Source organism: Chinchilla lanigera, unplaced genomic scaffold (genome assembly GCF_000276665.1).
Source record: "Chinchilla lanigera isolate Chin_1 unplaced genomic scaffold, ChiLan1.0 scaffold00024, whole genome shotgun sequence".
Lineage (NCBI taxonomy): Eukaryota > Metazoa > Chordata > Mammalia > Rodentia > Chinchillidae > Chinchilla > Chinchilla lanigera.
The window spans coordinates 5,005,750-5,022,873 of NW_004955425.1; the positions used below are offsets into that span (position 1 = coordinate 5,005,750).

General features: G+C 33.3%; 1 protein-coding gene across 1 annotated transcript in view; it reads right to left on the bottom strand.

Annotated features, from left to right (window-relative positions):
- Positions 1 to 2,061: 2,061 nt before the first annotated feature.
- The window catches only part of Pten (phosphatase and tensin homolog), a gene marked incomplete at its 5' end in the record, with an annotated part of 84,019 nt that continues 68,956 nt past the window's right edge, over positions 2,062 to 17,124 (bottom strand). Inside the window, 3 exons of the mRNA XM_013514767.1 lie at positions 2,062 to 8,583; positions 11,223 to 11,447; positions 14,855 to 15,021. Coding sequence (XP_013370221.1) covers positions 8,398 to 8,583; positions 11,223 to 11,447; positions 14,855 to 15,021 — 578 coding nt within the window. The remainder of the gene's footprint in view (positions 8,584 to 11,222; positions 11,448 to 14,854; positions 15,022 to 17,124) is intronic.

The window sequence follows — 17,124 nt, forward strand, 5'->3', positions numbered from 1 at the left end:
GAAGAATTAGTACATGTACATAATGCAACCCTATAAATGTTTAAAAGGATGACTCATAATACTATTAAAATGTACTTTCAAAGTCCAATGATCCAAGTTCAAGAGACATTATATGTCAATTTTAATCCTTAGGCTAAAACAAAGGAAATATATATATTTTCTTCTAAACTTTTATGGCAATTATTTTTCACATTCAGATACCTTAAGTCCTTTCTAAAGCAAAGTGAAATACCAAAAAGTAATTGCCAAAAAATGTTTAAAATTTCCTAAAATTTACTTTTAATGAGAATAGTATTTTCTTTTAAGATTTCATTTCTAACTATAATGCCTGCCCTTAGAAAAGATAGAAAGTGATCCCTAGCAAAAGATAATGTCCTGTTGAATAAACAGTTGTTAATTTCCATTGTATCAATTTAATCATGCCATTTCCCCTGGGTTCTAATTGGACTCTTACATTGAAATGAGCTAGGAGTTCTTTTTTTGTGAAAATGTGGGGGGGGGGGAATATCTCTTTTGCTATTTAGATGCTGGTAATCTTCCAGATTTTTTAAAATTATGATTAAGAATTAAAATGGATAGCACTAGGTTATAAATTTTTCATTTGTTTCCTGGGTAACTTAAAATTTTAACTTGTTTCCCACCAGTAAATTAAGGTATCTCCTCTCAGCTTTTAGAAATGCTTACGGCTGTAACAAGATTTTAATGTTTTCTGAACAGCAATATTAGTATTTTCAAAATATATACACTGGGCCTGGGGATTTAGCTCAGTGGCACAGTGCCTGCCCAGCAAGCACAAGGTCGTGAATTCGATTTCTGGTATGGGACAAAAAACAAAAAAAAACAAAATACATACACAATGTAAGAAAAGATCAAAAAATGAATCTAGGGGAACTAATTCTATAGCCTTCACCAAACTAATTTAGAAAACAAAATGATTTATAACACCGTGGCTATTTAGGGTGGCATTAAAAAAAAAAAACTCTCTAAATATACCAATAACCTTTGAAACTTTAATGTACAGAGTTGAATGGCTCAAATGAAAATTTAGAATAAAATTTTAGAATAAAATTTTATACTGTATTCCGAGTACATATTGGTTCAGTGTGAAAGAAAATTCTAACACCACTGCTGAGGTGTCTATTCAGAGCTGACCCTCCTGTGGGGCCTTCTCTGGATTACCCTATCCAGTAATGCATCTCTCTACCTTGAAGTCATTTCCCTTAGCTGACAGCTCCACATTTTCCCCCACTGCACTATCTGTGGTATGCTTCCTGTTTAGTATCTATTTATTCTCTTGCTAGAATGTAAGCTCCACAAAATGAGATTTGCTATTTACTTACTTGTATACCAAACACCTCCAAGAATGCTTGACACAGATCTCAGTAACTATTGCTCAATAATTTTCCAATGTCTTGCAATTTAGTTTATTGCATCAGATCGTTTAAAGATGTCATTTTGCATTATTAACTCGTTTGCTCAGGCAACCTTTCCCAAAATTTTTCCAAAGTACTGTATTAGTTACAAGCTATGCAAAATTCCAAAATATCAGTGTAAAGTTTTGCTGCTTACTTGTGCTGTTTTACCAGTTCAATACAGGGAAAGGAGGAATTCTACTCTGTATAGTACTATACTCTGTATAGAAACTCCACACTCAGGTTGACAGTGCTGTACCACCTAGGACCTATCAAATCCTTGGTCACTGCACTAGAAGAGAAAAGCTGGGGAGTACAGAGTACTTTTTTCACTGCCTTTACTTGGGATTTTTATAGCGTTTTCACTGATCTTTGAATGAACTAGTTGCACGAGCCCCATCCAACTCCATGAAGGTGGAAACTTAGGGAAGCAAATGGCATGTCTGGTGACTGTCATCGTACCATATGCATCTCTTATTTCACAGCATGTCTCACAGCTTATAATTATTTCAATAAAGTTTATTTCCTCTACTGGAGTATAAGCCATGAGCAAGAATACGTTGTGTCTGTTTTGCTCACTAATGTTTTCTGAACACATAACAAGGCTGATAAATATTTGCTGGATGAATAAAAAGCTAAAAACAAACAGTCAAAATAATTAACCTTTTTAATTCTTTAAAGGAAAAATACTCTCCATAGGAAGGCATTTCTATTCTTATGTCCATCAGTAGCCAAATGGAACTTGATATAAACATTTCCAAAACGCCAACTTTGGTTTAATGTACAACTTTGAAAATAGCTCATTAATGTACATATCAAGATGCTACTAACAAATTCATTAATATCCAAGTTCACTAATGTATGCCAAAGGTTGTCCCGGGTTAACATTTTCATTACAATGAACTGCAAAATTCCAGTGAGAAATGTTTGCCTGAATCGAATTATTTAATCTCTAAAGTTAATGTAGCACTCTTGAAAATCTAATTCACTCAGACACACTCCACAAACATACACACAAATGCACACATGCACACGCACAAACTGTTCACTAGGGCATAAGGGCAATTTAATGGAAACAAGTTAGATACTGAAAGGGCATTTGTAAAGGTGGGGTATCATTGACAACTGTAATAGAATAGGCAAAAAATCCTAGAGGCGCACATAAATAATAGCCAACAAGTGATGTGCTACTGAACACCACACCTAAACATTAAGAATTTCACTGCAGTAAACAGATTTGGCAAACTGCAACACTAAAGCCATGACTACAAGCTTTGCTCCTTCTACACAAACAAAATCTCTAACTATTGTAAGGACAGATGAGAATCCACATGCAACAGAGAAGATATAAATTATTTTTAATTTTTAAAAATGAAAAATATAAATCCTTGTTAAACACTTCATTTAAAAATATGTTGCTTTATTTTAAAATGTGGTAATGCTCAAAGATGGCAGTTAACGTCACTCATATGTAAAAATGTTTTAAAAATATCAATACATTGGTTTATAAGTTATATATACTACCCTCAGCTAAATGTCTTCACCAAAATTCTCAAAAAGCTATCAAAAAGAGTTGTACATTCTAAACTCACCATAATAATAAACCTGGTTTCAGAGCTAAGGGCAAACCATCCATGAAATAGTATTTCTGATGTGATGCAAATCACATGGGCATGCAGATTTAAAGACAAGTGATGAATCCACAGTAGTTTTGCTTTTTGGGGGAAGGGGGAATGGGTGTTAAAATAATTGGCTCTAAATTGAGCAACTTCTTACCACTATACAAACTGAAAAGTCCATCTTTCTTTTCCAATCTAAAAGGGAAACAGAAGTGATGAACTATTAATATAGTGTTTTATATATTCTACTTAAAAATGGTTCTTGAATACCCACAATTTTAAGCTTCTCTATGCTAAATAAATGTAACTGATTTACTTAGACATATACCATCATAATGCCAACAGTATTCATGATTAACCCACTGAATTGGACTCTCAGTAACTATATGATCTGCACTTGTAACATTAGAAAGTGTTCAAATCACTTTCCATTCTGTGAAGCAATGGAACATTTTCCATGATGAAAATATGAAGCAAGGCTAGGAATATGCACAGTATAAATTTCATTTTCTTAAATATATACATGAATATACACAAAAAACAAGATTGTATAGTCACTAAAGTATTAATAATGGCTATCTCTCCAAGTGTTGAGATTATAAGTGATTATTTTATTGATGTTAGGAAATTATTCTAAAAATGGACAACTTAAAAACCAAAGAGTACTATCACCAGTGAAACTGTTCTGTCTTCACATTATAAATGTTTAAAGCTGCCAACCAACATTAATTTGTCAGCGTGGCTACCCATATTCTGATATACTTATAAGGAAGATTTCTTGAAAGATGGAGAAATAAGATCATGGTCATAAAAATCATGGTCATGATTTTCTCTAAAAACTACAAACTGATAAGCAACTTTGCCACTAGGATTCCTATATAGCTATATAATTTTATAGGAAAATTAGTCTCTAATATCTCATCTTTAAAAATTTTCTCCATTATCCTGTTTGCTATTTTTTACATCCTGTCCCTGCAAGTTTTAACTGAGTATTATTGTTTCCATTCACAAAATTTTCTGCACTAGCAATAGCACTGCTAATTCAGTTACAGTAAGCCATTTAAGACTCAGCTTTAGGTACAATGCCAATTATCTGGCAAAAATAAAAGAACCCAGAGTTTCAAGTTGGCAGTAAATTAAATTTAAGGGCCTTGATTTTTTGTAAGCCTTTAGAAGCCTGCATGTTAAACACTGGTGATTTTTAAATTCTCAATGGAAATGGTGATGGCATTCACTGAATCACGCCAGCTTAAGTTACAACATCGTGTAGGCATGATACAATCAAAATGCCAATAAAGTCTTATTTTGCAAACATCACCAAAATATGTTCTTATAAATCAAAACACTATCAGACTCCAGGATAGTTTTCATATACACTTATTGTGAATATACACACACTTCACACTTCATCTTATACATTATTCACATTTAAGTCACATGGAGAACATGTAAACTTGAAACATTAAATCCACTGTTACATTAATGGTCTGCTTTACTATCAAAACATTTGTAGAAGCTATACTTTCACTTATTACCTTACTATGTTGTTGAAAGGATATGCCTCAGTCTAAGTTTCCTAGTATATCTGAAATAAAATTAAAGTACACAAGGTCTTTTAAACTATTCTGAAATTTCACTTTTTATGTAGCATAAGTCACAAGGAAGAGATGAAGTTTCCCATGTTGATGGCAGAGTAAATAATTATAAAGGAAAAGCCATAAAATTGAAATCTGAAGTATCAAATCCATTTGGGGAAGTTGTCTTCAGACATTTGGCTCAATAATATAATATAAACAGTTCTACAAGAATCTGGAAACTTGTCAGGATTAAAATTATTATTTCATGTGCCTGGACAATTAATTAAGTGGTGACTAAGCCTTGAAAAGTGTTTCTCTTAAACATGACAGATATACTACTCCTAAGAAAAAGCCATGCTTTTATAAAAAGCCCACTGACTCTAACAGACAACAGGAGGGTGGGCAGGAACCTTTGAGAAAACATAATCCTATTTGGCTACCCATTACTAAAAATTTCAATGGATTTATGCAAATTTAAATTATAAATACTCTCATTTAATAAAACACCCACACAATGACAAGAATGAGACTTTAATCAGTTTTAAGTGGAGTTTATAACACTAAGAGATAAAGGGTTGTTAACAAACACAGTAACAAATGGACATCTGATTGGTATGAGGCATTATCCTGTACACATCGTTTTGTGTGTGTGTGTATGTGTGTGTATCCTCAGTGCATAGCATTTACACACAGAGCCACTGCTGCACAAGAATATCTGAAGAGGCTGAATCAGAGTAAGGCTGTTTAACAGACTGAAATGTTTAGTATATATAGTCTATATGAAAAGATTGAACTTTTGAACTGGCAGATAGAAGGCAACTCTGCCAAATACTACAGTTAAAGCCCCCACTTGAGTGCACAGTTCCACCCCTTCCATCTGCATGCATGACACATTAACAGTATTTAAAGGTAAACGAGGCACTTTGTGGCAACCACAGCCATCGTTATGAACATATTGCACAAATTTTCTAGAACTAAACATGTAACTTGTACCCTACTTTTATTTTTTAAAGCTGAAACATTTGATGCTGCCGGTAAACTCCACTTAAGTTTATAACCTGTGCCACAGCAAAGAATGGTGATGCTATTCAACTACCCTTTTATAATTATGGCAAAAATATCCAAGAGGAGTTACAGAGGATTTGGGATGGTACAGGGCCCAATTGTAAGCTTTCTTAGAAGTGGTGCCTTCAAGTAACTTCAGACATGTAAGCTGCTGCACATACAAAAAGTCTAAAAAAACATTCCAAAAACTTGGGAGAAATTACTATAGAATGCATTTCAGGCTAATTATGAATACTGTCATAAATAAAAGTTTTAATTAGGACTTGAAAACTTTTCAGTCATAGCAATTCTTGTCAAATTCTATGGGGATGGTAACTGAAATAAAGGAGAGTATGTATAATATATATTTATATATATATATAATATATATAATGCCATTTTTCCATTTCCAATGACTACACCATAAAATGTAAGCAAGGCTTCTCAAAAACACTGAAACATTCAAAATCAAAACCCTCATTCAGACCTTCACATTCCAAAGGAAAAATAATAACAGTGCAAAAGCCCATTATAATATAATTATTTATAACCTGGCCCTTCATGTTACATATCGAAACAATGCAAATTATGCTTTAATATGCTGTGCCCAAAACTGTAACAAAAAACAGTATTGATAACTATCTCCAAAAAGTAAATAGTTGATTATCATTTTAGTCAATTTTCAGCTTTCATGAAAGACAAAATGGCATGTTAATTTCAGTGGGGAGATCTGTGGAATAGTCTCTTACTTTACCAATTTAACTTAATGAGCAGTCAATGAATACTCTATATTATCAATGTTTAAATACAAATGTGTAAATCCTAATAGCTTTGTTAAAAATTTAAAAACTTTATTTGTTGAATGAAACTGATGAGGTATGGAAAATATGTCAACATTATTTACTAAGAATATTTTAGATGAAGTTCTGCCTAATCTATTTACCATTAAACTCTATAAATGCTGCTCTAATAAGTCCTATGCAATCCGTGTTTGTGAATTAACTAGGTCAGACCACAGCTAGTGAACAATTTCAGCACCAATAGGTTATTGAAAATGGGATTTTACACCAATAGGAAATATAATGGCTGGGTGTTCAAATGTCAAGGTCAAGGTATAATTTTAAAGACATCGCATTTCTGGGGGAAAAATCTTTTTAATAGTATCTTCACATTAGCTTTACAATAGTAGTTATACTCTGCTTAAAATCGTATGCAGTCTGGGCATATCAAATATATGATGATATTTAAGACATGAATTGAAGCCTTAGTTTCCAACTCTAGCACTATGAAGAACTGAATCAACACTGCACATTAAAAAAAAAATCTGTTCTTTCAATAACAAATTGGTAAAGCATATGTAGGACAATTTCTACTGAAAAATTAAATGCCTTATTTGTGCAGTGTTGAAAATTTACTGCAACTCTAATTTCTTTTTTAACACAAATTTTTTTAATATACACATTATATGTATTCAGTATTCAAGTAAAATTCCCTAACAGTTAATGACATTTAAAAAATGTGCAAAACTGCAAAACTCATTGTAATAGAATGTGTAAGGTCAAAAGGGTAGAACGGCTGACAGCTACTGGATTGAATAAGTGCATCATAAATCTTTAAAGAAAAAAAAAAAACCGCTTACTGTAGAATCTCGAAATTTCCTGTGCAGCATTACAAAGTATTTTATATTTAGTGAGTAAAAAGAAGCTTGCACGCAGCACATGAAGCATCCACAGCAGGTATATGATTGAAACCTAATAAACTGTTGACTGATGTAGGTACTAATAGCATCTGACTTTTAGCACTGGTCTTGATTACACAGGAGATGGAGCAGTCATTACAATTGAGAAAACATATTTAAGAAATCATTGTCAATTTTTATAATGTTTCAAGCCCATTCTTTGTTGATAGCCTCCACATTTATATGGTTAAGTCATTGTTGCTGTGTTTCTTATCTATGACCTCATCATTTTTATTTCCCTTCATTTGTGGATTCTTAAGATGTTGCAGAAGGTTCATTCCTGTACCCCAACACAGATTCACTCCCTCTAGCTGCCTTTTCTAGCACCAATATGCTTTTTTAAAAAATGCACAAACAACAAGCAGTGACAGCGGCCAATTCCTCAAATGTCCAGATTAGTAACTGTAGCATGCTAAAGAAAGGTGCATGTAAATAGCTGGAGATGGTATATGGTCCAGAATCCAGCATAAAATATACTCCTTTCTGAGCACTCCCTCCATTCCCTTAACCCAAATACATGCATTAGGATGCAGCAAAAACCCTTTAGAAACTTCTCTTAGCCAACTGCGAACTTATCTGTTGCCACAAGTGCAAAGGGGTAGGATGTGAACCTGTAATTCGCAAAGCTCTTTAGCCACTTCAATTGGTGACAGAACACAAATTGGAAAAATTCCCAAGTATACACATCAGTCTGTCTCCACTTTTTAGAAAACTGGAATAAAATGGGAAAGTGCCATTTTTATTTATCCTAATTAAATTTTAAATGTCCTTTTGACACAAAAAGGTATATACATAACACAGCTACACAACCTTTTTTCAACTGGACAACAAGTGTCAAAACCCTGTGGATGTATAGGGTAAAACAAGATTGGTCAGGAAAAGAGAATTGTTCCTATAACTGGTAATCTGACACAATGTCCTATTGCCATTAAAAAAAAAAAAAAGGTCCATTTTCAGTTTATTCAAGTTTGTTTTCATGGTTTTTAATTCCTCTTGATAAAAAAAAATCAGACTTTTGTAATTTGTGTGTGCTGATCTTCATCAAAAGGCTCGTTCTCTGGGTCAGAGTCAGTGGTGTCAGAATATCTATAATGATCAGGTTCATTGTCACTAACATCTGGCGTTACGGAAGTTGAACTGCTAGCCTCTGGATTTGATGGCTCCTCTACTGTTTTTGTGAAGTACAGCTTCACCTAGAGAAAGAAAATTTAAAATGAAAATCCACTATTATGGCTAATCTTAAATTATTTAAGTAAAGATAACATCTTTAATATTCTTTCTCAAGTACTATAAGCATGATCCTTAAAGGGTAAGTGACTCTCAAATGACTCATTCTTAAGATTTCCTACAGTTTCATTCTTGCTATGTACTGAAAAGATAAACTGAAACATTACCATATTTTTTAAGAAACATAAGCTATAAGCACCTAATTCTGTAAAAGAAATGCATAATGAAGGTCATCAAGAGGTTACATAATATATAGTTTTTCCATCACAAAATACAATTCACAAATGGCTGAGTTCCAAAAGAATACTTTTTACTATCTGTGTGAAACTTGTGCTTTCTGGTGCTAGTAATACTATACAAACAACCCTAAATGCTTCACCCTACAAGGAGAAAGAAGAGAGAAGTTAACATAGATCATACACTGATCTGAACTGTGGGCTAATGGCATGCACAGTCAAAATATTTGTCAAAATACCTCTAACATATTAGGAAACAAACGTACAAAAAAAGTTAGTGAACTCGTTAAAGGACACATACCTGGTAGATAGTAGATGTGAGATTTAAATCAGACCTGACTTCAAATCCCTCGCTTATTCTATCTACAGCCCCTCCCCTCTATTATTCCAGACTTATTCACTGTCAATGTTTCTTCTCAGACAACCAACATTCACTTTATCTTTTAAGTAATACCCTCAAAAAACACTATATATATAAGCTGATAGCTCCCAATTGCACTTTCCTGCCATTATTCTAGTCCAAGCAACCACCAATTCTCACCCAAACTACACCACTACAGATGGGACTCTTAACTGATCTCCAAGCTTCCATTCTTGCCTGTTCTCCCTACTTTCCTTCCCAATATCTACTTTAAGTGGACAGAGTGGATAAAGACAAAATTTAGATTGCACCTTCTTATGTGACATTAATGTCTCCACAGAAGGACTAGTTTTCTCGTCCCCTCTCTTTCAGTCAAAATGACTTATGCCACTCAAATATACCAAGATCATTTCAGGCTCAGAGATTCTCTGTACACTCTTCCCTCTTTTTCCATCTGTTTATTTAGACAGCTCACTCATCTGAATTAGGTTCCTGAATCAAAGTCATCCACTTGATCAGGCGTTCTCTAACCATCCCAGCTGAAAAATAAGATTACTTTCTGCCTCATCTCTTATTCTGCATAGCATTTACCATGATATGAAATTATATTAGTTTACTGATAAATAATTTACACTTGTAATCACAAATGTAAAACTTCTTGTAATATAAAAACAGAATGCTAGAAAAAAACATTTTAAAAGCTAATGGTTAAGAAAAATAGATTTATAGAAAAGAAAGAAAATGAAAATCTGTGGATTCTAAGGGAAACTTTTAAACAGAAGAAATTTAAAGTTCAAAGGCATTTAAAATTAGATCAAATTTTTATTTATAAAATATATAAGCTCTCCTCTATTTTAAGTACTAGCAATATTCTTATGCTTATTAGCTATGGTTAGGTTATCATTCAGAAACGTTTATAAATCAGATTTTTTTTTTTTAATCTCAAGAGTTCTTGTCTAGCTGGGCATGGTGGCACATGCCTATAATCCCAGCACTTGGGAGGCTGAGGCAGATGGTCACTGCAACTTCAAGGCCAGCCTGAACTACACAGCTAGACCTTGTCTCAAAAAAAAAAAAAGAAGAAATTCTTGTCTAATGCCCTGCACACACTAGTAATCCCAGCCCTTTGAGAGGCTGAAGTAGGGGGACTGCCAAGTTCAAGGCCAGCCTGAACTTCATAGCAAGATCTTGTCACTCCCCAAAAAAGTGTTTCTGTCCATAAATAAAAACACATACCATACAGACATAAAAATGAAACCAAGTAACTCCAAGACATGAAAAAATAGAATGGGCTTCTTGAAAGAGACTAACAGGGACAGAAAATCAGAGTAGAAGAGCTTGAAGATAATTAAGGCTAGAAATGAGGACAACCATCGGAGGGGGCAAAGGAAAGGCTGGGGTGGGAGAGTTACAAAGAAGGATAAAAACTGGAAAACTATAGCCAGAAGAGTAGCACTTTGTAGAAATGAAGCAAGAACACTTGTGGCTGAGTTATCAGGGAACAAGGAGATAATGCGGCTAGAGCTGAGAAAGGAAGCAGGCCTATCCTAAACCACAAAGGTCCTTACTTAAAAGGTCTTTTAAAAATGTTAACATGAGTGACACAACCAGATCTATTTTTAAGATCACTCTGAAGAGCTGTGAATAAATTAGGGGAGACAAGGGTAAGAATGGTGAAAATATTCTGCAAATAATTTCCAAACAACCTAGCTTTCATCTGTTTCTTCCTTTCCTCATTCCTACTTCATATTCCCCTCACTTAATTCCTGCCCCACACTTTTAAGCCAGATTTTGCCAAACAACAAACAACAGGCTAAGAAAAAATGTGAGGTTTTTGACTGTGTGCATCTGGGTATTTATCAGAAACATTCAGGTTATGCTACATAAACATTGCATCTATATAACACATAATTTAGTTTAAAAATAAGCAAGGTCTTCCACTACACACCTACAATAAAATACACACACACACACACAATCCCAACTCTCCAAAATGTTTTTAACTGACCTTAAAATTTGGAGAAAAATATCGGTTTGCCTTATCTTTATTTGCTTTGTCGAGATCATTTTTTGTTAAAGTAAGTACTAGATATTCTTTATCATTATTTGTACGGTCTATACTGCAAATACTATCAATTTCTTGATCACATAGACTTCCATTTTCTACTTTTTCTGAAGTTTCCTCTGGTCCTGGTATGAAGAATGTATTTACCCAAAAGTGAAACATTTTGTCCTAAAAAAGAAAAGAAATGACTAATTTTTTATCTTTAGAAAAAAAATGTCATCTACACAAAACATTTACCCTAAGAAGTAAATAAAACTATTTGATGTTGTGAATAAGGGTTAACACAATCTGTGGATTATCTGTTACATTTTCATTTACTATCATTTTTCTTTTCCCAAATTTTAGACCAAAAACACAACCTTGTCAGATTTGATATAATTTCATTCTGCTATGAAATCGTAAGCAAAACATACTTTTCTAGTCTAATACTAGCTTTTTAAAATGTTGAGTTTATTTGTATGTGTAGGTATAACAAAACTCAGAAACTTACTTTAATAAAGGTTCTTGGAAGGTTAGCACCATTTCACTGACAAAGCAAGCAAGTTACATTTTTACATGTACAGTATTACTGTAAAACAAACGTAAGTGGTTCCACTCTCTTATCTGACAATGTATGGATGGAAACTTTCAGAATAAAATGGGGGAGAGAGGTCTGATTTTTTGGTTACAAAATGTCTATTTTTTTAAAAACTTAACATGTTGGATGTGGTGGAGCATGCGTGAAAGTCCCAGCACTTGGGAGGCTGATGCAAAAGGATCGTCATGAGTTCAAGGCCACCTTGGGCTACATATTGAGTTCAAGGCCAACCTGGACTATATTGCAAGACCCTTCTCCACAAATCAAAACCAAAACAACACCGCATTGTGTCACTAGTGTAAAACTTGAAAGAGTTAATTTAAACTCGGAGGTATGATAGACACTGTGAAATGATAGGAAACCACCGAAGAGTAAAGGGCTTCTGGGATGTGGGAAAAGAGAAGGGAAAGAAGGAGAAATTTTGTATGTATGTATATACAGGATAGATAACATGGTTGTTCTTCTGTCTGCTGTTTCTATGCTGAAAGAAACTGTCAATGAGTCTTTGGCTGACCAGTATTGCATGTCTATATCTGTTTTCATAAGAAGCCACTTTGAAGATATCAATATGTAATACAACCACCATTGTTAATTCCCTACCACTTTGTTTGTAACTCTGTATTGTCTGTATTGTACTTGTGATATGTTGTAAAATGTTGTATGTCTGTTAATGTTTCCCTCCTTTTATCTTTAAAATAAAAAAAAAAAAACCAAAACAAAACAAAACCCTCTAATAATAAGCCTTAAAAACTACAACAGAAAAACTACATCACTTTAACCCTTTCTCAACAAAGAAATTAAGTCTGTATGAACACCTGACAGTAATGACATACAGCCTCATGACACGTTACCTGCTGCCTCATACTGCCATTTAATAAGCCTTTTATTCTAATGTGTCATTTTGTTTTTTTTTTTTTCCTCAAGATGATGAGACTCGGGGCTGGGGATTCAGCTCAGCGGCAAAGCGCCTGCCTGGCAAGCGCAAAGTCGTGAGTTCGGTTCCCGGTACCGGAGAAAAACCAAAAAAAAAAGATAATGAGACTCGTAAGGATCTTCCATCTTAAATTTCACTGTCTTTTAATAGTACCTAGCAAGACAAGTCTTTTTAAATATTTGCTACTTTTAATTATTTTAGCAAGGTCCCTGGGTTAATAATTTGATTTTATTTAGAAGAAAATAAGCCACTAATGTTTAAACTTTTAAAAATGTACGTCTGGCATGGTGGCACACACCTATAATCCCAGCACTTGGGAGGCTGAGAAGGAGAATCACTGCGAGTTTGAAGATGAGCCCAAGCCCAGCCTGAGCTACAAAGTGAGCTCAAGGTCAGCATGAACTGCATAGCGAGAAATGTGGATTCTTCAAGTGTACTGATTATACTAAAATGTTATAAATATTTAATCTTCAGTTTTATTAAGTACTAATGTAAAGTACAGAACAGAAGTGAGAATTAGCACTCCCTAAAGGTACAAGCAATGTGAAACAGGCCTCTACTTTTAAAAGTAAATATTTTGTGTACCGAAGTCTTACAATGAATAACAAGAGGAGGTGGATACCCAAAGCTTACTAATTATCTTAATCTTAAAACATGTGCTAACACTTTTTGGATTATCAAAAAGTAGTATTTTCAGCCTAGTATATGCCTGTAATCTCAGATAGTCTGAGAGACCAAGGCAGGAGGACCACAGGTTTGAGGCCAGCCTGAACAACTTATTGAGACTCTGTTTCAAGATAAAGTTTTTAAAAGGGCTGGGGGCATAGATCAGTTCAAGGCCGAGGGTTTAACCCCCAATACAAAATAAAAGTATAATAAAAATAAATTGAAAGCTATTTTGGAAATGCAGTTAACTTTTATTTATACAGATGAGATAGGAAATGTATTTCTGATTTTTAAAAAAATCAATTTAATATTTTGTGAGGGCCAGCTCATTGGTGCAGTGCCTGCCTGGCAAGGGCAAGGTCCTGAGTTCAATTCCCAGTACCCCACCAAAAAACCAACCAAACAAACAAAGAAAACTTTGTGATTTTTTTTTTTTTTTTTTAGCTACTTAGAGTGTAAAGGCAATTATATTTCTTCTGATAAATCAAAGCATGTTTAAACTTTTTTTAGGAAGTGAAACTCCCTATTATTTTCTTCCAAAAGAAAAACAGAGAACTATAGCCATCCTATTTCTGATAATGTCTAAAAATTAGCAATATGCTATCTAGTATGTTTAACAAGAGAGTAACACTACACAAAGCTTTTCTTCTTCTATGACTACATAAAATTCTGCACCCTAGAAATTCTTCACACTTAATTCTATACCAAGACGTTTTACAACTGAGCTTTTGCCTTCTCTAAATATAGCTCAGTAAAATGTAAATTTTACTGTCTAAACCTGCACATTTAAATACATTTTTTCCATTCTTTATTACTTCCTCTTCATACCTATTGCTCTCCTAGCTAAAGAAACTAAATACTACTTAGTAAATCTCTGGAAAATAAATATAAAATAACCCAGTCTCAAGAAACACAAAGCAAAATGTAGAAAATTAGTTTATGTTATTACATAAGTCCACAGAACAGATCTTACTGCTATATACTAAAAAAAAAATTAAATTTATGATCTCCTAATTTCTTCTCAGTTAATAAACCACCCTTTTAAAGATCATAATTGAATAGAGGTATGTATGCGATCTTAAATACTTTTACAAATTTTTTTTCCATAACCCATGTTAAGAAAAATTCCTCTCATGTTATAATAACATATAGCCTTTCCTTCTAACAAGCTCATCTATCTTTATAATGTCTCATTAATACCACAGTAAAGTGTCTATAGATCTAAAAGAACACTAACCATAGTTCATTAAACGTCACTCATAAAATAAAATACATCTTTTTATCTCTTGTTACAGAATGACTTCTGCCTAATCAAAGGCTTTAAACAAATGATCTGAGGTTATTCTGTAAGGCATAGCTGTTTTGTATATACTTTCCCAATAAAAACAAAGTGCAAACCTTTTTTAGCATCTTGTTCTGTTTGTGGAAGAACTCTACTTTGATGTCACCACACACAGGCAAGGGTTGAGGAAACTCAAAGTACATGAACTTGTCTTCCCGTCTTGTGGGTCCTGAATTGGAGGAATATATCTTCACCTTTAGCTGGCAGACCACAAATTGAGGATCTGCATGGTTAAATAAACACTAGTATCATTTCACAGGAAATGCCTTCAACTGTCAAACTGCAAAAACTTAATTATTTTAACGATCAATTATCAGCAATGTATACTAAAGGTTAATTCTCCATCTCCACTCCTGATCTGAACAAGCCAATGGAAAATAAACAGGTCAAAAATATAATCAGTGTAAACTGGGTGTGGTGGTGCATGCCTATAATCCCAGCACTCAAGAGGGTGAAGCAGGGCTGAGTCAAGAGGATCACTACAAATCTGAAATCAATCTGGGCTACAGAGTGAATGCAAAGCCAGCCTGAACGACATTAGCAGGACTCTGTTCAAAAACGATATATATATATAATATATAATATATATGATTTTTTCCAATCTGAACCTTCAAATTAAGGCCTTGTTACTAGCATGAAAGTCAATTCCTATTTCATGAATAGTAAGTCCCAAAATTAGACTTGGGACACTAAAATTATGCTAAAAATAATAACATAAATTAATTTAAGCACAAAAATGATTTCAAGAATTTTTTACCACATTTGTGAACTTTGTAAATGGTAACTTTTAAAATATATTATGTCTCTAACAGGAGCCAAAAATCATAAAATAAAAATTACTACATGGTCACAAGAGGAAAGAGAATATAACCTATAACGAATTATAAGAAATTCCACAAACACAAGCCTAGGTATTTATAAAAATACTAACCATCATTCTTATTACCTCTAGATCACATTTTATTTTTAAAGGTACATAAAGTCACCGTCATGACAAACAGGAAAAAAGAGATTTAAGATGTCTGTAAGGAAATGCAACTGACCTAAAGTAAAAACAGCAGCAAAATTTCCCCCTTCCCTCCAAAACACTCAGTTTGGTTTTGGCCTATGTCTTTTAAAATAACAGGCAAGTTTAACTTCTCAAAATTTATCATACTTATATGTCAGTAATTCAACAAAAAGGTGTAAAGTGTAGAAACAGATTTATATTTACTTTAAAATATATTCATAAATTCATTTATAGCTAATTTATGTTAATCATAAAAATGATGGACTTTAAAAAACCAATGAAATAACCAGTTTAATAAATACCTACTGACTTACCTATACAATACCTAAAGCAGTGTGAACTATAATAAATATATGTTCAATAAAAGCAGGGGAGCATTTCTAGCATGGATTTGTGAGAGATTTACTGTGAGAAAAGAGCCACCCCCAGAATAAAATATTACACCAACAATCTGTTAATAAACTTCACTTTTTTGACTAAAGTTTCAAATAAAGTTTCAATGAGTATAGTTTCACTGACATTTCAATGAGTGTAGTAAATCTTTATGTGATACTTAAAAGTTTTACTTGGAATCTAGCTTGATTAAGCAAATAAACAAGGCATGATGTCAAAGCTATGATAAAATTAACCAGGATAAAAATGTCTTATAATTTTCTTAATTTAGTTTTTTTTGGGTTTTTTTTGGTTTTTTTTCTCCAGTACCGGGAACCGAACTCACGACCTTGCGCATGCCAGGCAGGCGCTTTTGCCGCTGAGCTAAATCCCCAGCCCCTAATTTTCTTAATTTAAACACCATTAATTCAAAACTTGATAGCACTGATTATAGGATTTTTAAAAAAACTGATAGCATAATCCAGGCTTCAACTAAACTATGTGTAAAATGTACCTTTTCAAGAATTTTAAAATTGTTTAAGATATACATGTACCAACTCCCCATGAGGAATGTGGTCCTTATATATTATCAACATGCACTAATAAAAGAAATTAAAAAAAGAATTTTAGAATTTTTACATAAACAATTCACAAGCTAAAAAAAAAATTCAGCATTACTTAAAATGCCCATAAAAACTAAGCTAGGGTAAGGGATATAGCTCAGTGGCACAGCACTGCCTGGCAAGCTGAAGGTTGAGTTCTATTTCCAGTACCAAAAAAAACCTAAGTTAAAAAGCTTGTAATAAGTAGTAAAGATTTCTTAAAACCACTAAGGAAAATAATCTTCTCTACAATATAATTTCAAATTTTAGATCAAGAGGCTCTAACTTATCAGAAGCCCAAAATTTTAGTTGGTTCTTTTGAGTCCTAAGACATAATTTTATA